This window comes from Lithobates pipiens, unplaced genomic scaffold (genome assembly GCF_037356315.1).
Source record: "Lithobates pipiens isolate NorthernLeopardFrog02 unplaced genomic scaffold, aLitPip1_a1.2 Scaffold_18, whole genome shotgun sequence".
NCBI lineage: Eukaryota > Metazoa > Chordata > Amphibia > Anura > Ranidae > Lithobates > Lithobates pipiens.
The window spans coordinates 386574278-386602185 of record NW_027507758.1 but is presented as its reverse complement, the minus strand read 5'-3'; the positions used below and the strand labels follow the sequence as shown (position 1 = coordinate 386602185).

Sequence of the window (27908 nt, the reverse complement as noted above, 5' to 3'; positions counted from 1 at the left end):
CTTACTGCCACTCTGCGTGGGGGGGAGGAGGCCTTCCGGGAGATATGGCGACCATGGCTACAATACATCTACACGGAAGCCTACCTCCGCGAGGTTGCTATACCTGATTAGTCTTTGTAGTGTACGCCGTCCTCTGATCAGGAGGCGCCACCACTCCACTTTCCTTTGCTTTGCTTCTCTGCTTTCTCTCCCATCCCTACCTTCCTGCTTTTTCACTCCCTTTGTTCCCCTTTCCTTTACCTGACTCGCCCCCCACCCTAGGCCGGCCCATCCAGATACTTTGAATATCCTACTTTTCATAACTCATCAGGTGCGCCACACGGCTGGGCCTAGCTGGTTGTGGGTCGGTTCTCCGTGACAGGTATCAGTGAGTCTACTACAGTTTAGCCCTGGTGACTCAACTGGCGGTAGGAGATTGCTACGATAACGGTCGGATGGTTCCCCCCGGGGCGGTGCACTGCTAGCCGTTATTCGCAATCATAACCACTTATGCATATTACTGGGTGCACAGCCTCGGGATTTGAGATTTGATATCTGCTGTCTGATTTTTGATGATGCTGTTGTTACGCCACACTGAATCCGTTTCCTGTCTCCGTTTCTTATCTTAACTACTGTCAGTCTTTGTTATGGTATGTGAAATTGTTTCATTTTGGAAAATAATAAAGGAATTACAAAAAAAAAAAAAAAAAAAAAAAAATGTCCGATGGGTCCCCCACAATGTCGCAGTCACAATAAAAATCGCTGATCGCCATTACTAGTAAAAAAAAAAAAAAAAAAAAAAAAAAAAAAAAAAAAATTATTAATAAAAATGTTATAAAACTATCCCTATTTTGTAAACGCTATAACTTTTGCGCAAACCAATCAATAATCGCTTATTGCGATTTTTTACCAAAAATATGTAGAAGAATACGTATCGGCCTAAACTGAGGGAAATTTTTTTATTTTTTTTTTATATATTTTTGGGGGATATTTATTATAACAAAAAGTAAAAAATGCGTTTTCAAAATTGTCGCTCTATTTTTGTTTATAGCGCAAAAAATAAAAACCGCAGGGGTGATCAAATACCACCAAAAGAAAGCTCTATTTGTGGGAAAAAAAAGGACGTCAATTTTGTTTGGGAGCCACGTCGCACGACCGCGCAATTGTCAGTTAAAGCGACGCAGTGCCGAATCGCAAAAAGTGGTCTGGTCTTTGACCAGCAAATTGGTCCGGTCTGAAAGTGGTTAATATACCATGTACAAAACCACCCTCAATATGTTCCTCTTTTGACCTTGCCAATACCAAAAGATGTCACCAAAGTTTTCTCAGAAACCCGCCTTACCATGTTCCCCTGGATCCTGTTCCCTCACAACTACTATGGTCACCCTCTTCTATTTTACACTCCCTCACACACATCTTTAATCTCTCCCTCTCTACTGGCACCTTCCCCTTCCCTCTAAAACATGCAATGATTTCCCCCATAATTAAAGCGGTAGTAAACCCGCAATTTTTTTTTTTAAACCTGCAAAGCAAAAGGCATAATGAGCTAGTATGCATACTAGCTCATTATGAAATACTTACCTTAGAACGAGGCCCCGACATCTGGCCCGATCCACGCCGAGGGAGCTGACATGCTCCCTCGGGAGTCTCTTCCGGGTATCGGGGCTCCGGTGCTGTAAGTGGCCGGAGCCGCGATATCGTCACTCCCGCGCGCTGGCTGCCGGATTTTCACGGCGAGAACCCCCTTGTGCGCATGCGCCGCTGCAGTCAGCAGCGCATACCGAGGGGAATATCTCCTAAACCGTACAGGTTTAGGAGATATTTTTTTTACCTACAGGTAAGCCTTATTATAGGCTTTCCTGTAGGTAAAAGTTTAAAAATTGACCATACAACCACTTTAAAAAGAAAGCCTTCACTGGACCCCCGCCAGCCTGGACTGAAGACCCCCTCCCCTTGCTCCCGTTTACCTCTAAACTTTTAGAACGCTTAGTCTACAACTGTCTGAGCTTGTAAATCATAGACAACAACCTCCTTGACCCCATACAGTCTGGCTTTCACTTGCAGCACTCCACTGAAACTGCCCTACTAAAACTCACTAATGATTTACTAACTGCTAAAACCAATGGTCACTACTTCATACTCCTACTACTAGGCCTCTCTGCGGCCTTTAACACAAGTGGCCATCCCCCTCCTCCATAAACGACAATCTCTGGGCCTTAAAGACAGTGCTCCTTCAATGTTACCTACAACTATTTTCTCCTCTCCACTTACTCTCTTTCTGTGGCGGCCCCCCAAGCTTCTGTCCTCAGACCCCTTCTCTTCTTAATCTACACCTCCCTTGGTCCCTTGATAAACTCCCATGGCTTCCAGTACCATCTCTATGCTGACGACACACAAATCTCTCTACACCTCACTCCTTCAATATCCTCCCACATTACTAACTGACATATCAGCATGGATGTCACACCACTTCCTGAAAACGCAATCTTTCTAAAACGGAGCTCACGTTTCCTCCTGCCTGTGCCCCCTCCCCTAAATTTGCCATCAGGGTCAATAATACAACCATCCCCTCATGCCAGGGTGCTTACCTGTCCTTTCAACCCCAAAATCCAACCACTGTCCAAATCTTGCAGACTTCACCTTTCGTGACATCTTCAAAATACGCCCCCTTTTAACCTTTGAAACCACTAAGAAACTTATTCACTCCCTTGTTATCTCTCGCCTTGATTATTGTAACTCCCTAATATGGTCTACCTCTCCATAGGCTATCCCCTCTTCAGTTTATCATGACTGGTGCCAGACTCATCCACCTTACCAGTTCAGTGTTCGCCACCCCCCTCTGCCAATTCCTCCACTGGCTTCCCATTGGCCAAAGAATACAATTCAAAACACTAACATAGAAAGCCACTTGCAACTCTGCCCCGAGCTAAATCACCAATCTTGTCTCCAAATATCATCAAAACCAACTCTCTGCTCCTTCCAAGGTGTCCTGCTTGCTATCTCCCTTGTCTCCTCCTCCCATGCTAGTCTCCACGACTTCTCCATAGCCTCTTCCATCCTCTGAAACTCTCTAGTCCAACCTGTCCACTTATCTCCTACTCTGTCCACTTTTAGGCAATCTCTGAGGACTTATCTTTTCAGGTAAGCCAATCCCACCTTCAGCTAATAACCAAATGTTCTATTTCTCCCATGAGTTTATCCCTCAGTAATTACCCTTTGTTCCACCAGCCCCTCCCAATTAGATTATAAGCTCACAAGAGCAGGGCTCTCCTAACCCTCTTGTTTTGTTGCTATATGGTCTCCTTTTATATATTGTAAAGCATTGCACAAACTGTTGGCGCTATATAAATCCTGCATAATAACAATTCAACAGTAAAATGTACCATCAACACGGACACGGGGCCTCTCAAGAAACATCTGCCTCCAGGTGATGTAAGGTAGCATCTTCACACAGTTTCTGCCCCATACTTTCAGGCATGCTAGGCGCCAGATTTCAGGATCCCTGAAAGTTACATCAATATGCTATAGTTTAAGCTTTGAAGCATTTTAAACCCATGGAACAATACTCAATATAAAAGGCAATATAGACATGCTCATACACTAAAGTATAATTTGCAGCAAGTGTAGGAAGCAACGGTTGTGTGGGCAAAATGTACTTTTAAAAAGTGAACTCAAATGCAAAAGTAAAGAATTGCTATAGTATAGGGTGCCTTGAAAGTTCTTCAGGAGTGCCTTGGCAAAATGCCTAGAAATTGCCTAAAAACTGTATACAAGCCAGTGTGTGGATGAAGCCTGGCTTTTAGTTACAAAATTTAATTGTGCACCATTACAAGCTTCTTGCTGCTGGCGTCCTAACTACCACTGACATCATCAGTTGATAAGGAGGATGTCAGCTGCCTGGATAAAATCCTTGTTTGACCCTCCCCTGCCCATTTCCATCAGTGTTGGGGTCACATTAGCTGAGTGAGGGAGAAGACACACTTTGGAATACTAGTCAGTACCAATTTGCAAACGTGTGTTTACTTTGGAAGAACAATTCATCTCCAATTTGGTTTCCCACGTGTGTGTGGATGTTGCTGCATTATGTAAAGCTATTAGAATAGTTTTTACATTTTAGAATGGAGTGCCTCAAGAGTGTTCATAATTTTGGAGGGTGCCTCAAGATTGTCCATAATTTTTAAAGGGTGCCTTGACTGAAAAAAGTTTGAGAAACACTGGTATAGGGAACATGCAGGAGATATTGTGCCTAAGCAGTACCTGAACATTTTCCCTTTTGTCATGAATTCCTCCTGAAAATCAACAGTGCACTACCTGGTATGAGGGTACCTACTTCCCCACAGTTGAATATTCGCAACTGTGAGATGTAAGGCAGGGCTGACTGATTGCTAGTCTCCGAAAATTGGGAGTGAGATTTGTTCATGTCACTACTGTGTTCAATATTTTTTTGTTAGAGGCTCTGACAAAGTAGCAACACCCTGCTCCTACCAAGATGGCTGCCTCCATACAGAGACACAAGGCACGGTAAGTCAATACTGGGGAAAGACCAGCTGCAGGCTTTACCAGCACATATATTCACAACACATCTTTATCATTTAGGTAAACCACATGTGTTAATCCATCTGTATTTTTATTCAACAGAACAGGCTGTAATACCTTGAACAAATATAAAAGCCCTTGCAGACCAAAGATAATTGCTCTAATGACCGTAGATCAAGCTCACTGGAAACCACCCAGCGGAAAACATACATCAGCACCTCCATAGGGAGTTCTGAAAAACAAAGCAAATATTTCAACTTGCAGCATCTGTTTCCAGCCATTTCCTGGATGATCCAGGATTAAACCACTGGTGCTCGACTCTGGAATAGATTATTTCATGACTACTAATAGACGAATACAAACATTTTTTCCACTGAGGATAAATTTCAGTATCTTACAGTAGTTCGTAAATGGGAATTCTTGTCAGGATAGTATTAACTAATAATTGTATGAATCCCATGTTATGACCCCTTGCAGTTCCTTTTTGGTTGACTGGAGGCTGCATCAGTGACTTTGAGGGTTAGTCAGAGCTGTGTGGGCTCCTTTTTACAGAAGTTATTGAAAAGGACACTGGATCCGTAGTGAAACTCTGTGGTCTATAATGGCTACATGAGTAGCTCATGGCATTCAGACTTTATTTTTCCAAATACAAACAAGCAGATGCAACGTAAGACTTTTCATTTCGACTTTTCTGCAGTTCTTATTTTAAGAAAAAATAACTTAAAACGGTTTACCTCTATAAAAAGTATATACATGTACTTAAATGTTTCTAGAACTTGGCAGAACTGAAAAGTGGTATAAGAAAAGTTCTATCCTAGGTATTTGTTGATCTCTTGCACATGATTCTCTGTTTGAGCATCTATTTTTTCAGACTTTTTGTATGTATTTGCGCGTATAAGCGTTTGCGCATTTTTGCATGCACTCGGGTATTTTCGTGCAAATGCGCGAAAACTTATTTTCGCGTTGTTTTGGCATTTGGGCCCGTTCGTGTGCATTCACATGGATGAGGCGTAAATTAATGACCCCAAAAAACAGATATCGCTTTTATTTATTTTTTACTGAAGAACGTACAAAGCTTGTTCACATGCCTGTGTGCATAGGCACATTATAATTAATGGGCTGTATTTTATCCTAGTAAAAAAAAGCTGTACTGAGCTTTTTCAAGCTGCAGTATGCAAGAGGCCTTTTTTCATTACTTTCATTGAGAAATTGCAAAATGGTGAGAGTAGTTAAAATGCTGAATACATAGCCTTTTATATACATTTCTAAAGTCTGTGTTTTACACACACATTGGCAAATGCTGACGACAGCTCCTTTTACAAAGGTACAAAAGCATCAGTAGATGGCAGGTTCACTGGCCTTGTGTGGACAGATACTGAAAAAGATATAAAAACAGAAGGAAATGTACAAGCATACCTGAAATATGAGTCTGAGTAACGTCATACTCTGGCTGACACAACTTGAGCGCAGACTCTTGAAATGATAGCTGCTGCTGGAAGTAGGCTAGTAAGTCAGCCATCTTGCTATCATCGTTCGCATCTTCCATGCTGCAAGTACAATCAGCTGTCTGTAAATAAGACATGAACTGCCATAGTTTTCTGTCACCCAACCACTCAGAACATGAACGACAATTACTTTACAGGTAAATTTGTTTTTTACCACCAATACATACAACCAAGCAATATCAACAGTATAAGAAGGCCAAACAAATAGACGCATGGTAAAGTCCATCATAAGACAACTTTTGTGGACGATTTACCCGTAACATCAAGGTGACTATATTGCAAGTGACAGGGTGGGTTGGAAGCAGGGCTTTAACAATGAATAATAGGGCCCCACAGCAACATTCTCTCCAAGCCCTTGTACACACGGTCAGACATTCCGACAGAAAATGTCCGATCGGACCGTGTTGTAGGATAATCCGACCGTGTGGGCTCCATCGGACTGTTTCCGTTGGAATATCCGACCGACAAAGTTTTAGAGCTGGGCTATAAAATTTTCCGACAACATGATCCGATCAGACTTTTTCCGATCACTTGTAGAGAATTTAGATCGGACAAAGTACTACGCATGCTCAGATCAAATTCCTATACCAAAGCTATTGGCTACTAGCCTGAATGTAGTCCCGTCCTAACTAAATTACGTCATCACGTTACGAACGATCAGATTTTCCGACAACTTTGTCCGACCGTGTGTATGCAACACCAGTTTCGGACAAAATCCGATGGATTTTGTTGTTGGAATGTCTGACCGTGTGTACAAGGGCTTACAGTTAATGTCAATTGAGACAATATGTACCACTGATGTTGACAGTAACTATTCCTAAATCAAAGACAGGCACCAGAGAGCTGTCAGCACAGAAAGCATACTAAATGGGACCAATATGCATAGATGTCATAGCAATCATAATAATAATATTATCCATAATGAAATCAGCTGTCCCATGAGGTTTTAGCAGAGAAGAAACTCTGGGATCTTTTGACTGTAGGCATTCATTTTACTCTATAGCAGTTCAGAGTGCAATTAATATACACTACTAACACAGCAAAGATAATGCTTTTGACAGCGCAGAGGGGGATCTGTGATTAGCTGAACATGAGGTCTGACTTCAATTCTTCTACACTGAGAACTTCAGTTTCATTTTCCTTAACCGCCTCCCTCCCTGCGAATACAGAGGCAGCTAGACGGGACAAGCATAGTTCTGGGAAGACACACCAGTGTGTCTCTGGATAGTGCTGATGTCTGACAACAGCATGGCTTCATAGTAGAAGAGTCCAGCTGCTTAACTAGCCTGTCTGCAGTCCAGATCTTTCACCAACTGAAAATATTTGTCACACCTTGAAACGAAAAATACAGAGACTACCTGTGAGGAAAGGAGAGTCAGGGCACAATACGTACAATAGTACAATATGTATAATGATTATCAGTGTCACCTCATCTGTGCCCATCAGTGAAAAAAAAAAAAAAAAATATCACTTAGTTTCTGTTCTAAAATATGGCAAATAAAAAAAAAAACTTTTTTTTTTATCAAAATTTTCACTTATTTATTTAGCCCCAGTGGTGATTAAATGCCACCAAAAAATGGTGCATCTCAAAAAAAAGTGACCACATTGAAAGCTGAAAATTGGCCTGGGCAAAAAGAGGGTAAGAGTGGTTAAAAAAGGGCACATTGTTTCCAGTTTAAACATTTGACTAGTTTTCTAATGTGAACAAAATATGGGTTTGTGAGACTTGCAAATCATCAGATTGTTTTTATGTTGATTTTACAAAACTCCAACTTTTTTGGAATTGGGGTTATAGACATTCCTGCTTAAAAATAGATTTTGCTGTTTAGGCACGTTTACATTTAGCCAGGTCTTATCGGATTCTGGATGCTGGAATTCTTTTTCTCTAAAAGGCAAGTAAACACACAGTGTGAATGGCACCACTGAAAAATCATAACATATTTATTTATATGCATTTAGAAAGGCCCTCTAAACGCATATAAATGTGGTTTTGACATTGCCAGTATGAATGAAGCCTTAATACAGTATACCAAGAAGAAAAAAAAAAATATAGTAACACTTCAATGACACAAAACTATAGTCACAGGAGTAGACATTTGCTTCATCAGGGGTAGTCAACCTGGGGCCCTCCAGCAGTTGCAGAACTTAAAGTCCCATCATGCCTCTGGGAGTAATTGTAACTGCCGGCCTTGCAATGCCTCATTGGAAATGTAGTTCCAAAACAGCTGGAGGGTCCCAGGTTGCCTACCCCTGCACTACATAAAATGCTCACGGCCATCACTTAAGTTCAAGCATCACTCCTAAATGGCCCTAAAATCATGAACTTCTAAAAAGGAGCAAAGCCTCAACATGCATAATCATTCTTACTGCAGGAATGTTTTTTGATTATTCATTTCCTTCTTCAAAAAGGCTGATTGCGACCATTTACCACCACCTATGACCTTTCCCCTTCTCCTATCACCCCTTCCCTTCATTGTAATTTGAGGTTATTCCCTAAACCTCCCCTTCTTGATCACTTTCCAACTCCAAAATCTATATAATGTCAATTTTGTACTTCAACAAGACAATCTAAAGAGTCATGGCATTATACTGTGATTGCACCAATTTGTAATCCAAATCTTTTATTGTCCATATGTTCTGTACTTGAAAAGAATAATCTGCAGCTGGCTCAGCCTCTCAGCAGCACTTAGCCAGCCACTCCCACCCCCCACAGTCCGGTATGCCAGGGAGCACTGGATGCGATCTAGGTGAGTACTTAGGTTTGTAGGTTTTTTTTTTTAATTCACAAACTTCTCCTTTAAATCACTTGATAGATCAGACAGAATTAAATGTGTTATGAACACAACAGTGTTGAACAGGATGTATTTCACTGGAAACCAGAAAAAAACAGCATCATAAAGACTTGATGAAAAAAACAGATACAGCTGTGTTCGAGATACATACAAGTTTTTCCCTTCTCCATCAGGGGACCAGTTGTAATTTATTTTAAACTCAATGTCAGGCACAAGCTGCATGGCTTGGCGGTAAAACTTGATAGCTGTGGAAAAAGAAATGAAAGAAAAACGTTTTTGTTAACACATGCCTAGGTCTTACCTTTCTGTATAAAGACTACATAGTGTACAGCAAATACTTCCTGGGAGATGGAAAAAAATGACAAGAGAACTTCGGCCTAGCTATAAAAATTAGACCAGTACAAACACGCCCACAGTCATGTGATTCATGAAGAATTAACGTTAAGTAATGCAGCTTCCATGGAAGACAGCATAAGAGTGAGGAACTTGTGACATCATAAAGTTTTCATGTTTTAACATAAGCAACTAGTTTAGCATAAAAAACTTAGAAAATTATAAAAGAGCATTGAAATGTTCCTGAAATGTATCAGTTTTAAAGTGCATATTAAAAAGGACAGCATTGTAGGATTCTTCTGTTTTACATAAACTTTAGAAATTTTCACTGTGGATTTCTAAGCTTTAGCCAGAAAAACCATCATTGGAAAGGGTAAGATAGTAATATCTCCATTAGCATATCACCATTTTTACAGACAGGGGTGCTGCACTACTATGGTTTCAGATACTAATAAGAAATTAGTGGATCAGCAGTAAAGGTGCCATCTAAAACAAGGAAATCAGTTTTAAAGGGTTAGTTCACCTTCACTTACATTTCCCCAAAACCACCCGTGTCATTAGACTGTTCTTATGGTTGTAAAGCTAAAATATTTTTACCTTAATGAATTCCCTGCATTAAGGTAAAAAGTATTTAATTATGTTTGTTTATCACCACCCACAGTATACTTACCCAAGCCTGATGTTGAGCCAGCACTGTGCCCATCTGCAGTGGCTCTCTCCTTTGCGCTCCCACAGGCCCAACCAATAGCTCCTGCTGCTGTCAGTCAAATAATGTGAGGGAGTGGGGCCAAATCTCACTGTCTGTGCCTATAGACTCAGGACTGAGCCTGCAGAACTGCCACAATAGGGAGAAATTTCCTATGGTGGCACACTGAGAAGAGGAGGAGCAAGGAGCGCCAGCAGGGGGACCCCAGAAGAGGAGGATCGGGGCTGCTCTGTGCAAGATCATTGCACAGAGCAGGCAAGTACAACACGTTTATTTTAAAAGAAAAAAACATCCTAACTTTACAAACGCTATACATGAGCATGCTGTGCTCCATTTTGTAAATAAATGGCTACTTTTTTTAGATGCTCATATAAAATAGTCCAGCCCTCTCCATTCTGCAGATAGTAGGACATACTCAGCATTAGATACTTGGCCCCTGGCAACTCTGGAATGAGCATTACATTTTGTTCCATATCCACACAGGAACACGCCACAGCTTAGTGTTCTGAAACAGTGAAAGACTGCAGAATGCGCATTTGTGAGTAGGGAATAAAGCCAAGTGCTAACTTGTGCATTTCTGGGGCTGCACATTCAACTCTGGGTACATCCTGCCATCTGCAGGATGGAAAGGGGAGGACAATTCTAAGAGCATATATAAAAAGTAAGCATTTATGTACAAAACAGAGCACATCATCATGTAAATTTTTTAAAAACACTATAATGCATAAGGAGGTTTTTGGAGAAAGTAATAGCGAACTAACCCTTAAACAAGAGAGCGAGGAAAAAAAAAAAAAATCTCCCTTCCTAGCTCTGTTTTCTATAGGAGAATAATCTGCTTATTCCTGTTGTAAGTGTGCTTAAAGTGGAAGTAAACTCCCCTATCGTTTTCAGCCAAGGAAGCTGCCATCTTTGCCTCTGTTTGATCTTCAACTGCTATGGTGCTGCACATGTGATTCGTTATGACACCAGCCATTGGATGGTTTGATAGTTTGGCTGAGAGCACAGCCAATGTGCAGTTAGCATTCCCGGCATGCCTTTTTTTTTTTAACTGTTTAAATCCATGGGTTTACTTCCACTTTAAGTATTGCTCATCTCCTCCCCATACCCCAAAACTTTATATATATATATTTTATATATATATATATATATATATATATATATATATATATATATATATATATATATATATATATATATATATATATATATATAAACACATAGCCTTGAAAAAAAAAAGTATTCCTACCACTTTCCACATTTTGCCATGTTGCAACACTAAAGACGTAAAATGAATTTTATGTGATAGACCAAAACACAAAAAGTGGCACATAATTGTGAAGTGGAAGGAAAATCAAATGGATTTTCATTTTATTTATTTTTTAAATATACCAGTATGTGGTGTGCATTTATATTCAGCCCCCTTTACTCTGATACCCCTAACTAAAATCTAGTGGAACCAATTGCCTTCAGAAGTCACCTAATTAGTAAATAGAATCCACCTGTGTGTAATTTTCATAAATAAATTTATATTATTTTTACAATAGAACCATGAGAAAATGTACCGTATACATTGTATGTCAGATTGCAAGGTGTCGTATACAATTTAGTACGTATGTATATGCATTATGTTTAAACTAACAAATCTCTGAGGTAAGGCCAATACCTTAGATACAAATATATGTTCACCTGAGTGTAGTTTAAGCTCAGTATAAATACAGATGTTCTCTGAAGCCCTCATGTTTGTTAGAGAGCCTTAGTGAACAAACAGCATCATGAAGGCCAAGGAACACACAAGACAAAGCTGTGGAGAAGTTTAAAAGCAGGGTTAGGTTATAAAAAAAATATCCCAAGCTTTGAACATCTCACAGAGCACTGTTCAATCCATCGTCCGAAAATGGAAAGAGAATGCCACAACTGAAAACCTACCAAGACATGGCCGTCCACCTAAACTGACAGGCTGGGCAAGGGGAGCATTAATAAGAGAAGCAGCCAAGGGGCCCATGATAACTCTGGAGGAGCTGCAGAGATTCACAGCTCAGGTGGGAGAATCTGTCCAAAGGACAACTATTAGTCGTGCAGTTCACAAATCTGGCCTTTATGGAAGAGTGTCAAGAAGAAAGCCATTGTTGAAAGAAAGACTCATTTTTAGTCTGCGAGAAGCCTGTGGGAGACACAGCAAACATTTGGAAGAAGAAGCTCTGGTCAGATGAGACCAAAATTTAACTTTTGAGCCTAAAAGCAAAAAATTTTTGTGGCAGAAAACTAACACTGCACATCACCCTGAACACACCATCCCCCAACTGTTAAACATGATGGTGGCAGCATCATGTTGTGGGGATGCTTTTCTTCAGCAGAGACAGGGAAGCTGGTCAGAGTTGATGGGAAGATGGATGGATCCAAATACAGGGCAATCATAGAAGATAACCTGTTAAGAGTCTGCAAAAGACTTGAGACTGGTTCAGAGGTTCACCTTCCAGCAGGACAATGACACTAAACATACAGCCAGAGCTACAATGGAATGGTTAGATCAAATCACATTCATGTGTTAGAATGGCCCAAAGTCCAGACCTTAGAGAATCTGTGCCAAGACTTGAAAATTGCTGTTCACAAAACCTCTCCATCCAATTTGACAGAGCTGGAGCTATTTTGCAAAGAAGAATGGACAAAAATGTCAAAGAAGTGCAAAGCTGGTAGAGACATTTCCAAAAAGACTTGCAGCTGTAATTGCAGCGAAAGGTGGTTCTACAAAGTACTGACTCAGGGGGGCTGGCTCAATACAAACGCATGCCACATTTCACATATTTATTTGAAAAACAAAAAGAAAACCAACTATTTATCATTTTTTTTCCACTTCACAATTATGTGGCAACTTTATGTTGGTCTATCGCATAAAATCCCAATAAAATACAATTTAGGTTTTTGGTTGTAATGACTAAATGTGGAAAAATATCAAGGGGTATAAATACTTTTTCAAGGCAATATATATAGCATTTGACAAAAAATGTAACATTCAAATACTACCTCTTTTCTTAAAGATAAAGTAATCTACACAAAAAAGGATGGTTTCTATCCATGTTTTTATCAAAGCAAAGTCTCCTTCGTAAAACCTATAACCAATAAACTGGTTTTAGTACTGAAGGCATATAACAAAATCCATTACCTTCATAGAGTGCTCCATTTTGCTCCCTCTCTGCAGCTTTAAGAAAAAGCTCCCTGGCCTGTTAAAAAAAAGTGCACATTTTATGTTTGCTGGTCCATAAAAAAAATAAAAAATAATAAAAAAAAGTCATTGCTTTAACAATAATATACAACAGAACTAAACAGGAAAGACAATTTCACTGCTTTCTTGCATTGTACGCTCAATTAATACATTCAGAAACAATGCATATTCAAAGATAGTCATACTTAACGTCTCAAACATTTAAATGAAATCCGCAAGGCAATTAATACATAGACTGAAGGTGCCGAACGCCAGAAAATTCTAGTTACCGGTCTCACATTTGCCTCTATTTTGAATTAGGGTCCTGAAAAAAGCATGCATTTAGTAAAGTTAGGCAGACCACACATGGTGCGAATTTCTTTCCTGCAACTATGGGTTGCAGAAAAGAAATTTGCACGATTCCCCAATTAACACAGAATGTGGGGCTTCCATTATCCAATTATGAGCAAGCAAAAGTTTTGTATTCCTTGCATGTGATTGGGTATACTTTGTAAAGTGAAGCTTTACCTCATTTACTAAGCTCTGGAGCAACTGCACTCTAGTAAATCAAACCGAAAGTCAAATTGCCCGCCACACTATAAGTCACTGATATCACTAGTAAAAAATAAACAAAAAATTCGTTTAATATTACATTTGGGTACAGTGTTGCATAACCGTGCAAATACCAGTTAAAATAGCGTAGTGCTGAATAACAAAAAATGCCCTGGCCATGAAGGAGGTAAAAATCTTCTGGGAGATCAATTAGTTAATGTGAGTGCAATTTGTGCGTTTAATCAATACAATTTGTTTTATGGGTTACACTATGAAGCGTCCGTTTTTGAGTTGAGCTTTGGTCTGAAGTGACGAGTACTTTTACCTGCTGTGAGTACCTGTACGGCACAGTACAACTGAAGCAAAGGCACATACGTGCAATTGCTTCAGTTGGCTTAAGTTCTCATCTGCCGATGACGTCGGCACATGCAAATACAGGGATCTCTCTTAAACCGTGCAGGTTTAGGAGATATCCAGTGTAACTACAGGCAAGCCTAATTATATTCTTGCCTGTAGTATAAAGTAGTTGTAAAGGGTTTAAAGCCACTTTAATGCATAGGGTTTACAACCCCTTTAATATTTGTCCTTGGAATTTTAAATCCAACACCGGCTGTGGATATGTTTGCATTGATCATGGGTAAACATGAACTCTTATGAACCTGATTTTTATTAACGTTTATAATTTTTTTATTGACATTTTTTATTAATTACTTTTTTCATTAATCATTCACAGATAAGTTCACAAGTAAATATGACGTTAAACATTCATTAATGTTTATTAGTTGGTTTGGCATATTGATCATATGGTTTTACACCAATAATTTTTATATAGTCTTTTTATTCATTGTACTTTGCATTTGCATTCAATATTTACACATTATGGTTGATTTGCTAAAGGCAAATAGACTGTGCAGTTGCTCCAGAGCTTAGTAAATGAGGTAAGGCTTCACTTTGCAAAGAATACCCAATCATGTGCAAGGCTGGTGAAACAAGTTGATTGATCAATTAGCTTAGTACATTCAGAGTGCCCATTAATGGTTTGAAGCTCAGCTGGTTCCTGCTGAACTGGCTGAGATTCAAACTTTGTATGGCCAGCCTTAAAAGGGAAGTTTAAACTTATTATCTTTTTATTGTTTTGGGTAAGTGGCTTAAAGTCTGTCTTAAAATCTATATAACAGCTGAGCAATGGATATTTTTCAAAGCAGAGTTCATCAAGGAAAGCTTGCTTTTATTTTAATATTTTCTTTAAAATACTCCTACCTATGTTATCAGACCACTAAAAAACAAAACATTTATTTAAAAGAGAAGTGGGAAATAAGGAAAAAAAAATATTACTTGCATACTCACCTATATGAAGGCAGCATCAATCAGATTTTTCAGCTGTCCGCAGCCACCTCTACAATCGAGAACTGAGCGATCAAAGACTGCTCAATTCTTGTGCCCACCCTGAGCACAGAGCAGTGACTGTCAGTCACCACTCTCTGCTCTGCCCCTCCAGCAGCATGTCCAAACTCTCAGGAGTGCACTGAGAAGCTAAACAAGCTGCCAGTCAGGTATCTAGACGGATCCCAACATAGTTAGGAATCCCTGCAGAGGCTGGACCGGTTCTGTGGTATAAACAGGCTTTAGCCCGCTGTCAGCTGAATCTGGGTCACAGGATAGCAGAACCAAGTGCACTCCTGTGACCCACAGGAGCAGTATGAACAAAATAGCTTTGGCCATACTTTTCCTTTAACTCTGAGTTGCCAAAAATGTTGTCAAAATTACCATCTCCTCCTTGGCCAGTTCATGTTTAGCTTTGGTATCTGAGACCTTCCCAACAGATCCTCTCAGTACTTTACTGGACTGAGTCTCTGCTCCTGAAGAACTCCCTCCTGGAGTAAGTTCGGACATCCAGCAAGCTCGAAACACTTGCAGCTCCTCCTGTGCAAGTCAGAATCAAAAAGAATGTATTTTAATATACGATATATTACAAAGCACAAAAAAAAAAAAACCAGAGCCTAAATAGATACATCTACAAACAAGGTGTAATGTACAATAGAGGACATATATCAATCCTGTCACAAAGTACAGTAATGCTAAACAGAAGCAGTGAGAAGCATTTTAAGACAGATTTATTACAAGGTTACAACTGGCATGATAAATTCCTTCTTTGGGTATCCTAAAGTCTCCACCTGGGACTGCATTAAATCAGACCACTTCTTAAAGCAGAGTTCCACCCAAAAGTGGAGGCTCTGCTAATCTGCTCACTCTCCCTTCCAGTGCCACTTTTGGCACCCGTTTTTGATAGGTACAGACACCTACTTCCAGGAGACTGCGCCTTTCTCCGCCACAGGGCCAGTTAGAAAGTACAGCGCGCATGTACAGTAGGGAACCAGCTGTGAAGCCCTAAGGATTCAGTGTCAGTTTCCCTTACCGCAAATGGCGGCAGCAGCACCGGAGAGCCGATCCGATAATAGGCTGATATACAGACATCACAAGCTTCCTGGACAGGTAAGTGCCTTTATATTAAAAGTCAGCAGCTACAGTATTTGTTACAATGGCTTGTAATTTTTAGAGATTTTTACAAAGTTTTTTTTGGAAATTGGGATGTTAAATAGCTTCCTGCATGCAAGCTGTTTATTTACATTCCTCAGCACAATGCCCCACACAGAGTATATGCGTGAATAAAATACCCTATAATTCTGTAACATAGCTGTATCTCACAGCATGGTTAATAATGATACAATCACTAAGGATCATATGGCTTTAATTAAAAAACAAGCAGGCACTGAAGGTCACTGTGTCTAGCACTGAGAAAGGTGCTTTGATAGAACCTGTTGGCAGGCTGCAACCATTATCCCTGGTTCACATTGATGCTACTTTGAAATTGATTTCGAAGTAACAAGGTCAGCCCGATTTCAGGTGCTACTTGATCATCTGTGTGGCTTCATACACAGATGTCTATTGAAGTCGCACCTGAAATCAGGAAAAATTGTGCAGAAACTATTTTGCAAATCGGTGCTGGGCCGTAAAATCTGTGTCAAACCACTTGGAACAGCGTCATTGCCTCTAATAGGCTGCCACTCATCCTCATGCGATTTGATCTCTCGAATCGCATTACAAATCGCTCCAATGTGAACCTAGGCTTAAACATCCCCCTTCACATTTTTAAAATTATGTTGCAGCCTACTATAGTTTAATGTGGTTAAAAAATCTTCAGCTTATATACCTTCCATCCATGAAGGTAAAAAAACCTTCAGTGTGCAGCCCCCCTAATACTTACCTGAGCCCGATCCAGCGTGGTGCAGCGGAGCAGCACCTCTTGGGTCTCTCTCTCCTCATTGACCGAGAATGGGGAGCAATTAGTTCCCACTACTGGTAATTGCAGCCAGTGAGGATAGAATGGTGGGCAGGTTTGAGCCACGCTTTGTGTCTTTTCGACACACAGGGCCGACTCGGGAGCAAGCAGCTTGCTTTCGGGGCAGTTGGTGGGGGTGAGGGTCCAGAAACGCCGGCAAGGGACCTGAGAAGAGGAGGATTGGGGCTGCTTTGTGCAAAATCACAGCACAGAGCTGGAAAGTAGGACATGACATATTTGGTATTAAAAAAAATAAAAATAAAAAAATAAAAAAAAAACTATGACACTTTAAAAGTGGCATCACCTGAAAATGTATATATTTTTTTAAAAAGTCAGCAGCTACAATCACTGTAGCTGCTGACTTTTAATAAGGACACTTACCTGTCCAGGGAGCCCACGATGTCGCCCCCCCCCCCCCCCCGGCCGTTCCGTCCAGCAGATCGGGAGCAGGCGCCGTCATTCTAACTAATGGAAACTGGCAGTGGAGGCTTGTGACTTTACTGCCCGATTCCTGTCGCGTTGCGCTTTCTGGATAGGGGGGGGGGGGGGGTTTGGTGCTCGCTGCACGAAAGGAAATTACGTCCTACGCCGCGGACTGGATGGATCGGAAATACAGGCTGTACTTCATAAAATGGTACAATAGAAAAATTTAAAAATATTTTTTTTATTTCTTTTTTAATATCCAAAAATGAGGGGTGGAGATGTGGTCTTTCGTTTAAGACCACCTCTAAAAAGTGGGTGGAACTCTGCTTTAAATTCATTTTTTTTTTCCATTAAACTACACTCAGTACCCCATAATGACAAAAGTGAAAACAGAATTTTAGAAAGGTTTGCAAAATTAAAGTTGTATGAAAAGTGAAAAACTGAAATATCACATTGCCATAAGTATTTAGATCCTTGGCAACAACACATTTAGCTCATGTGCAATCGTGCGAGATGTCTATACACCTTGACTGGAGTCCACTTGCGGTAAATTAAATTGATCGGACACGATTTGGAAAGGCAAACACCTTTATAAAAGGCCTCACAGTTGACAATGCAGACGGTATCAGAAAAAAAAAAAAAAAGGTCAAAAAGGTCATGAGGTCAAAGAAACTGCCCACAGAGCTCAGAGACACTATTATTGCAATGCATAGATCTGCGGAAGGCTACAAAAAATGTTAAGCTGCACTGAAGGTTCCCAAGAGCACAGTAGCCTCCATAATTTCCAAATAGATGATGTCTGGCAGAACCAGGACTCTTGCAAGAGCTGGTCCCCCAGCCAAACTGAGCAATTGGGGAGAGGGATCTTAGTAAGAGGTGACCAAGAACTTGATGGTCACTCTGACTGAGCTCCAGAGATCCTGTGTAGAGATGCAACAAAGTTCCAGAAAAACTACCATCACTGCAGCTCTCCGCTAAACTGGGCTTTATGGCAGAGTGACTAGAAGGGAGCCTCTCCTCAGTGCAAAAACACATGAAAGCCAGCTTGGAGTTTGCAAAAAAGCACCTGAAGGACTCTGACTGTAAGGAAAAGGATTCTCTGTGTGTTTTTCAGCAGCATGGTCTGAGAGACTGGACAGGTTTGGGGGGGGGGGGGGGGGGGGTGGAGGTGCATGGAGCAATGTACAGACATATCCTCAATGAAAAATGCATCTATATCCTTGAAAAAGCAGTGTAATTTTTTTTCTTTTTTATAGATAAAAAAAGAAAACACCTCTAATGTTTGTAATATTTAACATAATTAAAAACAGCAGTGCTGCCTTTCAGAACAATAATTTGCATATACATAAATAGGCTACATACACACGGCCATAAGAATTGTACTGATCACATACAATGGCAAGGAAAAGTATGTGAACCCATTTCAATAAACTTGTTTTCTGCAGTAATTTGCGTTTGTCTATTGTTATGACTTGAAGATCGCATCACATTTTATGACAATGGGGGAGATATACTAAAACTGGTGCACACAAAATCTGGTACAACTGTGAATAGTACCCAATCAGCCTTCGACTTCCGCTTGTTCAATTAGCCACGTCCTTGGGTTGAAATGGAGACATCCAAATGATGCAGCAGGCATCATTCAGATATTGTTTTTTCAGCCAGCAATTTCCTCACATGTAAAAGCAATTTAATTGCTTTTAGTGGATGCGGCAGGAGGGGGTCACCCCCCTGCCGCCCTCTGATGCTGCTCTTGACTCCCCCGTACGACCGGGGAGCTGGAGAATGAATAGACTGGCGCTGGCAGCTTACCATAGAGCCGACTGTGGACCAGATGGTCCCCGGCCATCTCTATGACACTCAGCGGCCACAAGCGACATCATGACGTCACTTCCAGTACTGACAGAAGTAAAACACTGTCGTTTATTTAGCTGGGAAGCCTAAGGGTCCTTTCACACGGGGCGGATCAGTTCTGATCCGCCCCGTGGATGTCCGTTTGCTCAGCGGGGATCACTCCGCCGATCCCCGCTGAGCAGGGAGATGACAGGTCTGTCTCCGCACACTGTGCAGGGACGGACCTGTCACAGCGCCGCTCTCCCCTATGGGAGATCGGATGACGACGGACCGCAGTGCCCGTCGTCATCCGATCCGATCCGCAGACGGATGGAAAAATAGCTTTTTCCTCCGTCACACTTTTTCGGATCGGAGCGGGTCGGATGTCAGCGGACATGTCACCGCTGACATCCGACGCTCCATAGAGCTCTATGGAGCACCCGTTCAGGTCCGCCTGAAAAACTGACAGGCGGGCCTGAACGGGACGTTAGTGTGAAAGGGGCCTAAGATAGTTAAAGCGGGACAGGTTAGCAATCTATTTACTCAGTGTAACATCTTTCACATTATAAAAAAAATAAAAATAAAAAGGCTAACTTTAGTGTTTAGCACTTTTTTTTTTTTATAATTAATGAAAGTGTCCCCCCCCCCAAAAAAAAAAGAAATAGGCCTGGGCTGTAAGTGGTTAAGCTTTGACAATTAGCCCTGGTTCACACTGCCACCTCATCTGACTTGAGAGTTGCCATTAGCGCCAAAGGAAACACTCTAATAGGAGCGACTTGAGGTTCATGAACTACTTTTGGTCTGACTTCAATCCAACGTGCATTGACTTCTGTTAAAGAAGTCGTATGTAAGCCACAATGAAGTCACACTGGCATGTCGACTTTGAAGTCGGGGCTCTAACCTAGAAGCATATTGGTTACTATGCAAAGCTGCAGCTTCTGTGTGTTCCAGTTCTTGTAGATCTCCCCCAATGAGCTTAAAGTGACTAAGTGTTTTTTTTTTTTTTTTTTTAAATAACAAACATGTCATACTTACTTCCACTGTGCAGCTCGTTTCGCACAGCGTTGCCCCAAACCTGCTCCTCTGGGGGTCCCCCTGTGGCTCTCGCGGCTCCTCCCCGCATCAGATAGCCCTCTAGGACAGGGATATGCAATTAGCAGACCTCCAGCTGTTGCGAAACTACAAGCCTCATCATGCCTCAGCCTCTGGCTGTCATGCTTGTGGCCGTCAGTCTTGCTATGCCTCATGGGACTTGTAGTTCTGCAACAGCTGGAGGTCCGCTAATTGCATATCCCTGCCCCATCTCCCAGGGAATTACCTTAGGGGCGCGCTTCGCCAAATGCTGGACTCAGCCCTACCCCCCGGCATTAAGGTGAAAATGCACAAACGTTTACAACCCCTTTATAACAGAAAACAATTCGAAGACTAATTACTTTAAGGCTGGAATGGGATTCAAAGCAATATCAAAGTGTTTAGTACTATGGCTACTCTTGCCCAGCCAAGATGACTCCCCTGATACTATGTAGAATTCTCAATGAGGTAATGAAGAACTCAGGGAGTAACAGCTAAAGGCTTGAAAGGCATCACTGGAACTGGCAAACATCCCTTTTCATGAGTCTACCATACGCAGGTCTTTGAACAGGGTGTCCATGGCAGAACATCACGGGGGAAGCCACTGTTCTCCAAAAAACAAAACAAAAAAATACCAAAGAGCACCTTAGGAAATATTTGTGGACTCATGGGTGGGGGGGGGGGGGGGGGAAGAGGAATTGTACTCGGCACTATGTTTGGCGCAAAAAGGGTACAGCTTATCAACAATAAAATATTATCCCAACAGTGAAGTATGTTGAGGTATGGTGGGGGGGACATCATGATTTGGGCTTGCTTCACTGCCTCGGCCTGGACCACTTGACATCATCGAAAGGAAAATTAATTCCCAAGTTTACCAAAATAGCCTACAGGATAATGTCAGAATTGCTGTCTTCCAGCTGAAGCCTAATAGAAATTGTATAATGCAGCAGGACAATGATCCTAAGTATTGAAGTAAGTCCACCGCAGAATGGTTTAAGAAAAAAGAAAAAAACGTACCTTTTGGAGTGGCCCAGTCAGAGCCCAGTCCTTAACCCCATAGAGATGCTGTGGCATGATCTCAAGAGATCCAATCACACCACACATCCTACAAATATGTCTGAGCTGAAGGAATGGTCAAACATTCCTCTTGAACATTGTGCAGACCTAATCCAGACCTACCAAAAGCACTTCCTTGAAGTCATTGCTGCCAAAGCAGATTTGACCAGCTATTACCTCCAATGGTTCACTTACATTTTCCTCCAGCACTGTGAATGGGTGTGTTCAGTAAAGACACCAGAAATTAGAATCGTTTGTGTATTATCAACTTAAGTACACTAAAACCGGAGAGTGCAAAATCTGGTGCAGCTGTGCATGGTAGCCAATCAGCTTCTAACTTCAGCTTGTTCAATTAAAGGATAAGTTCACTTTTACAGGTAAAAAAAAAAAAATGCATTTATTACTTTTGTTTTGTTAGGGACCTGCACAGCATTGCACCCAAGATTAGCAGATCCTGCCCTTACGTCAGATACAGGCAGGCAGTTACACTCTGACAGGAAGCTCAATATCGCTCTGGTAGTTCATTATGACAGAACACGGTGAATGGACGATGTGGCCAGAGCGATCCCCCGCTCACCATGAAAACAGGGATTTATAGGGGTGGGGGGATCAGGATTGGTGAATTTGCAACATGCTACACCGTGAATATGAGTGTAAAATGTTACAAATGGTGAATGTATCTTAAGTTTTGACAAAAAAAATGAAAAAACAGATTGATTTCTATGCAGAGCTTCCTCAGATTTTGCACTCTACAATTTTAGTAAAGCAACCCCATTGTGTCTGTTTATTGTTGTGACTTAGATGAGGATCAGATCACAATTGAAGGCACATTTCCGCAGAAAACTGGTTAATTCCAAGGGGTTCAAATGCTTTTTCTTGCACAAAAGTAAATGGTCAGAAAAATGCTTGTGTTTAGATGCATTTAAATAGGTAAAGACACTTACAGTGGTGTGAAAAAGTGTTTGCCCCCTTCCTCATTTCCTGTTCCTTTGCATGTTTGTCACACTTAAGTGTTTCGGAACATCAAACCAATTTAAACAATAGTCAAGGACAACACAAGTAAACACAAAATGCAATTTGTAAATGAAGGTGTTTATTAAAAGGTGAAAAAAAATCCAAACCATCATGGCCCTGTGTGAAAAAGTGATTGCCCCCCTTGTTAAAACATACTATAACTGTGGTTGTCCACACCCGAGTTCAATTTCTCTAGCCACACCCAGGCCTGATTATTGCCACACCTGTTCACAATCAAGGCATCACTTAAATAGGAGCTGCTTGACACAGTAAGGTCCACCAGAAGATCCTTAAAAGCTACACATCATGCCGAGACCCAAAGAAATTCAGGAACAATTGAGAAAGAAAGTAATTGAGATCTATCAGTCAGGAAAGGGTTATAAAGCCATTTCCAAAGCTTTGGGAATCCAGCAAACCACAGTGAGAGCCATTATCCACAAATGGCGAAGACATGGAACAGTGGTGAACCTTCCCAGGAGTGGCCGGCCGCCCAAAACTACCCCAAGAGCGCAGCGACGACTCATCCAAGGTCACAAAAGACCCCACAACAACGTCCAAGGAACTGCAGGCCTCACTTGCCTCAGTTAAGGTCAGCGTTCATGCCTCCACCATCAGGAAAAGTCTGGGCAAAAATGGCCTGCATGGCAGAGTTCCAAGGAGAAAACCACTGCTGAGCAAAAAGAACATCAAAGCTCGTCTCAATTTCTCCACAACACATCTTGATGATCCCCAAGACTTTTGGGACAACATTCTGTGGACCGATGAGACAAAAGTGGAACTCTTTGGAAGGTGTGTGTCCAAGTATATCTGGCGTAGAAGGAACACTGCATTTCATAAAAAGAACATTATACCAACAGTAAAATACGGTGGTGGTAGTGTGATGGTCTGGGGCTGTTTTGCTGCTTCAGTACCTGGAAGACTTGCCGTGATAAAAGGAACTATGAATTCTGCTGTCTACCAAGAGATCCTGAAGGAGAATGTCCGACCATCTGTTCGTGTACTCAAGCTGAAACGAACTTGGGTTCTGCAGCAGGACAATGATCCTAAACACACCAGCAAGTCCACCACCGAATGGCTGAAGAAAAACAAAATGAAGACTTTGGAGTGGCCTAGCCAAAGTCCTGAATCCTATTGAGATGTTGTGGTATGACCTTAAAAAGGCCGTTCATGCTCGAAAACCCTCCAATGTAACTGAATTAGGACAATTCTGCAAAGATGAGTGGGCCAAAATTCCTCCAGGACGCTGTAAAAGCCTCATTGCACGTTATCGCAAACGCTTGGTTGCAGTTGTTGCTGCTAAGGGTGGCCCAACCAGTTATTAGGTTTAGGGGGCAATCATTTTTTCACACAGGGCCATGATGGTTTGGATTTTTTTTCACCTTTAATAATAAACACCTTCATTTACAAATTGCATTTTGTGTTTACTTGTGTTGTCCTTGACTATTGTTTAAATTGGTTTGATGTTCCGAAACACTTAAGTGTGACAAACATGCAAAGGAACAGGAAATGAGGAAGGGGGCAAACACTTTTTCACACCACTGTATGTGTTTAAATGAGCAAAATTCGAGTTCTATATTCTCCTGCTCTCTTTTCAATCCCAGAATGCACTTTTTGCATCTATGTATAGGTGTATACATACATGACGACATGCATATGCATGCAAATTGCATGTCCCCAGATTTTCCTTTTTTTGGTTAGGGATCTGAACACAGCGCATATTTATGCACCCAAGTACACATCCCCACTGAAAACAATACAACTGCATTCAGATCCATAAACAAATTACGCTTTGAATTGCATTTTGTTATGGTCGGGTGAATGTAACCATATATCAAAGTAAAAGGAAAAGGTAAGTGGACCTGAAGATTAGTTTCTCCAGATAGTCCATTTTCATCAGCCTTCATGATGTCAGGGTAACAATCCTCATCACCTTCCGCCTGCAAAATAGATTAGATAATATAATTCAGTTCTAAACGAATGCACTAGTCCATAACTTTTAAAACATTTTAACACCTTGTTTTTAAAAAAATGTTTAAAAGGATAAGTACATTTTCAAATAAATTTCACTTTTTCTGCTAGTGCTAGGACAGAGTGACTGCTGAGACCTGGTTGGCACCAGAATCAGCCCAATTCCCTTCTCCTCAGGCTTGCGCCAACTGCCATTCCATTAAGGCGCCTCCATCAGATGAGACCCACTCCACTCTGATGCATGGATCCTCTTCACAGAGCACTGAAACTGCTGCTGTGGCCCTCCCTGAACTACATCATATAGGTGCCCCATCAGGCTGTACCCTTGTTCCATCTTCATCCTTCATGGTCCAGACAAGGATCATGGAGGAATGCTCAGCCCCCCCAACCCACAAGCAGCTCAGGCCAAAACCCCAGAGGATCCAGGGAGAACACTGGCCACATCCCTGCAATATAGCACTCCAAAAAAAAAAAAAAAAACAACCCTGAGCCACCTAGCTTCCTCTATCCCTTCAACCATTAAGGGATACAGTTTACCTAAATGGGCTACCAGGGCGTACCCAAGTGAAAAAAAGTTTGGGAACCACTGTAGTACAATGATGCTCAAGTGAGTTAAGGTGATAGTAGACTCCCCAGGACAAGTGAGCCTCATGTAAAGCAGTATAAAATGTCAATCAATAGAATGACGTGCCATGTCTCTGTCATCATTAACTAGGTTTAACCTTACTGCTCATTTAAGAGATTACTGTGCCGGAAATGGTGAAAAAGAACTCCACAAAGATGGCCGTGGCTTCAGACAGAAGGAGCTACAATAATAATAGGCTCCATAAACAGTAAGAACAATTACACGATGCTTTGGATTATCCCTGTGTGTTTGAAAATAAATTTGTGCTTTTAATGGATCAGTTGTATAGAGTTTACTACCGCTTTAAGAGGCGTGGGATAAAGCACTTTTTTTGTGAATGGGTTGCCATTACCAACCCCTTCCAAGTAATTTTAGATGAACATCTCCTCAACCAGCTTAAAGCGTAGGCATTTTTACCTTAAAGTGGTTGTAGTCAGAACGTTTTTTTTATCTTAATGATAAGATAAAAAAACAAAAACAAAACGAACCCTAATACTTACCCGAGCCCCATCCAGCAAAGTTGCAGGAGTGTCTCAGCTACCTGGGACTCTCCCTCATTGGCTAAGACAACAGTGCAGCTCCATTGGTTCCCACTGCTGTCAAAGTCAGTGAGCCAATGAGGAGAGAGAGGGGGCAGGGCCGAACCACAGCTCCATCTCTGAATGGACACACACAGCAGCGGCTCGGCTTGGGTGCCCACATAGCAAGCTGTTTGCTGTGGGGGTATTTGGCAAGAGGGAGGGGTCAGGAAAGCTGGTGAGGGACTTGAGAAGAGGAGGATCTGGCCTGCTCTGTGCATTTATGAAGTGTTTTTAAAGGGAAAAAAAAAAGAAAGAAAGAAAAAAAAAAAAAAAAAAAAAAAAAAAGAAAAAGGACTTTACTAATCACTTTAAAGTGGTGTTGCCATTTAAAAAAAAAAAAAAAAAAAAAAAAAATTCAAAAGTCAGCAGCTACAAATACTGCAGCTGCTGACATTTAATAATTGGACACTTACGTGTCCCAGGGTCCAGCGATGTGGGGGATCGAAGCCCCGCTCGTCTACCCCTCAGTTCGGCAGCGCCGGCATTGTAACTGTGGGCACCCGGCTGTGGCTTCACAGCTGGGCACCCCCTGCACATGCGCGAGTGGCGCCACACACTGATTGTGGCCGTGCAATTATCTGGGACCTGTTACATGTCTCAGATGATTGACAAGAGGGAGGGGGCAGAGCTGAGCCCTTCCTGCGCCAAAGGGGAAGTGATGTCACGAGCCCAGGCACTGAAGGAGGCCGACTTCCAATTTATTTTTTTATTTTTCTAGGAACATTCATGAATTATTGTTTTTTTGGGTGCAACTCCACTTTAATGCATTCCTTGCATTAAGGTAAAAATGTTTAAGTAAAACACAATGGGGGAGATTAACTAAATCTGGTGCACACATAATCCGGTACAGTTGTGCATAGTAACCAATCAGTCTCTAATTTCAGCTTGTTAAATTAAGCTGACAATCAAACCTAGTTGCTAATTGGTTACACAGCTGCACCAGATTCTGTGCTCCAGTTTTAGTAAGTCTCCCCCATGTGCTTAAGCTGATAATACACAAAACAATTCTAATGGCGTGTACACACGATTGCACATTTCGACAACAAAATCCATGGGATTTTTTCTGACGGATGTTGGCTTAAACTTGTCTTGCATACACACGGTCGCACAAAATTGTTGGAATTTCTGAACGTCAAGAACGCGGTGACGTACAACGAGCCGAGAAAAATTAAGTTCAATAGCCAGTGCGGCTCTTCTGCTTGATTCCGAGCATGCATGGAACTTTTTGCATCGGAACTGTGTAAACACGATCGGAATTTACGCAAACGGATTTTGTCGTCAAAATTTGAGAACCAGATCTCAAATTTTGTGTGCGACGGAAATTCTGATGGAAACGGTCTGATGGAGCCTGCACGAGGTCGTAATTTCCGACAACAAGCTCCAATCCCACATTTGCCTTCAGAAAGTCCAACCGTGTGTACGCGGCAAAAGATTAATAAAGACTAATTACCTCAAGGCTGAAATGGGATACAAAGCAATGTCAAAGTGTTTAGGTATCCATCAGTGGACAGATAGACAAATTGTCTATGAATGGGGAGACAGTTTAGTACTGTGGCTACTCTTGCCCAGTCAAGATGGCTCCCATGACACTACGCAGAATTCTCAGTAAGGTAAAGAAGAACTCATGGGAGTAACAGATAAAGGTTTGGTAAAAAAAAAAAAATATATATATATATATATATATTATAAATAGAGATAGATAGATAGATAGATAGATAGATATATATATATATATATATATATATATATATATATATCTATCTATCTGTGAGCCTGAACTGGGAAATAGTTTTGTGGACTGATGGAAAAAAAAAAAATAATTTGAATTGTTCAGGTAGATTGCTCAGCACCATGTATGGTGCATGTTTCTGCTTGCTTTTCATGTTCTTTAGTTATCACATCAAAAAAAATATAATGTGGGAAGCCGGCCAGTCATAGGCAAATTATTACTTCTTAGAAACTGCCTTATCTCATTTGTGTCAGCACAAGTTGAAGGAAAATCAAACATTCATAATCTTCAGTGAGGAACTCCAGGATAAACAAATATTGTCTAATGACAAGAAGCATGCATAGTTACTTGAATCTTGGTGTGCTCTGTGTATTTCTCGAAGATCTGTGCAGTAATCCAGTGTGAAACTTTGCCTCTGTACAGGAGCTTGCTGTAATAAAGACCGGCCACTGCTGCTCTCTCCTTGTGCAGAGGGACTGGTCTAGTCTCCTCCCTCTTCTGTAGGCAGCCGATAGTGGGTAACGCCCCTCCCAGAGCTCTGCTCACTGCACAGGCTACCTACAGCAGTGTGGAACTCACCACTACTTTTACAAGTTAATATCTGTGTTTACAAGGGCATTTGGTGCTCACAAAAGTGGATTCATATTATGGTGTTCAGTTTAAAAG

General features: G+C 41.3%; 1 protein-coding gene across 2 annotated transcripts in view; it reads right to left on the bottom strand.

Annotated features, from left to right (window-relative positions):
* FBXO9 (F-box protein 9) overlaps positions 1–27908 on the bottom strand; it is a 48282-nt gene that overhangs the window by 18265 nt on the left and 2109 nt on the right. Inside the window, exons 2-8 of one of the 2 annotated variants that reach the window (XM_077487799.1) lie at positions 24199–24276; positions 15370–15525; positions 13012–13069; positions 8964–9057; positions 5932–6062; positions 4633–4747; positions 3363–3481 (exon numbers count right to left, since the gene is read on the bottom strand). In XM_077487799.1, the coding sequence (XP_077343925.1) occupies positions 3363–3481; positions 4633–4747; positions 5932–6062; positions 8964–9057; positions 13012–13069; positions 15370–15525; positions 24199–24276 (751 nt within the window). The remainder of the gene's footprint in view (positions 1–3362; positions 3482–4632; positions 4748–5931; positions 6063–8963; positions 9058–13011; positions 13070–15369; positions 15526–24198; positions 24277–27908) is intronic. The other variant, XM_077487800.1, reaches the window with a different exon arrangement.